Below are 873 nucleotides of genomic sequence, written 5' to 3' on the forward strand. Positions count from 1 at the left end.
CTACTTGAACGATTCTCCAAACACTACAAGCTCGGTCACCTCAACGGTCGTGGTGGGAGACCCCCCAAGATTACACGTTTGCATGAAGCGTTATCAATTGTGCTCCATTTCTATTGCTCCCCATGTGAAAGCAAGACTTTGTGTGCGCTCTTCGGTATGCCACCAGCAACATTGGCACGGACATTAAATCGTGGTGAAAAGGCCTTGGCAGATGCGCTGAAGGACGTTCCTAACGCTTCAATTCGATTCCCATCAAAGCAATTGCAGCGCCGATGGGCACTGCTTGTGAATCATCGAGAGCCCTTTGTCCATGGTGTGTGTGGTTTTTTGGATGGGAAGAACTACTGAGTCAAATCCCCTACTGCTGAAGAGCTCCAGAATGCCTATTATAATGGTTGGTTACACAACACCTTTGTTACTGGGACGCTCCGTTTTGGCGTTGATGGAACTATTAGACAGATTTCGGAGCATGTTTCCTTGCCGTTGCCGCAAATTTTGCCTGTCAATATTGATATATTCTGCGGGAACTCTGACACTTCATGTGGCATGCCGTCAAATCAAGCAAATTGACGGCAAAACGATTGTACGGTTGTTCCGGATAGTGTTGCATCTGACAGCGAAGGACTGGCATGGACTCATGGACATCGTAGACGACGACTTGAGCGAACAAGGGCCAACTCAAGACGCCCCTGCCCCTGACATCCAGGAGAAGAAGTGGTGGACGGACGACGACGACACCATCCTGCTCACCCAAGTCAACAACGAACGACCGTTCATGCAAAGGAAGGACACGACCAAAGCGTGGGAGTCGATGGCGGCTACCCTGCGGTCGGTGGTTGGATTCTCCAGAACCACGCTGGATGGCAAAAAGGC

General features: G+C 50.4%; 1 protein-coding gene across 1 annotated transcript in view; it reads left to right on the forward strand.

The window, feature by feature from the left end:
- Nucleotides 1-637: 637 nt before the first annotated feature.
- H310_00684 (hypothetical protein) overlaps nucleotides 638-873 on the forward strand; it is a gene marked incomplete at both ends in the record, with an annotated part of 553 nt that continues 317 nt past the window's right edge. Inside the window, one exon of the mRNA XM_008863552.1 lies at nucleotides 638-835. Coding sequence (XP_008861774.1) covers nucleotides 638-835 — 198 coding nt within the window. The remainder of the gene's footprint in view (nucleotides 836-873) is intronic.

Source organism: Aphanomyces invadans, assembly GCF_000520115.1.
Source record: "Aphanomyces invadans strain NJM9701 unplaced genomic scaffold supercont1.1, whole genome shotgun sequence".
Classification (NCBI taxonomy): Eukaryota; Oomycota; class Saprolegniomycetes; order Saprolegniales; family Verrucalvaceae; genus Aphanomyces; species Aphanomyces invadans.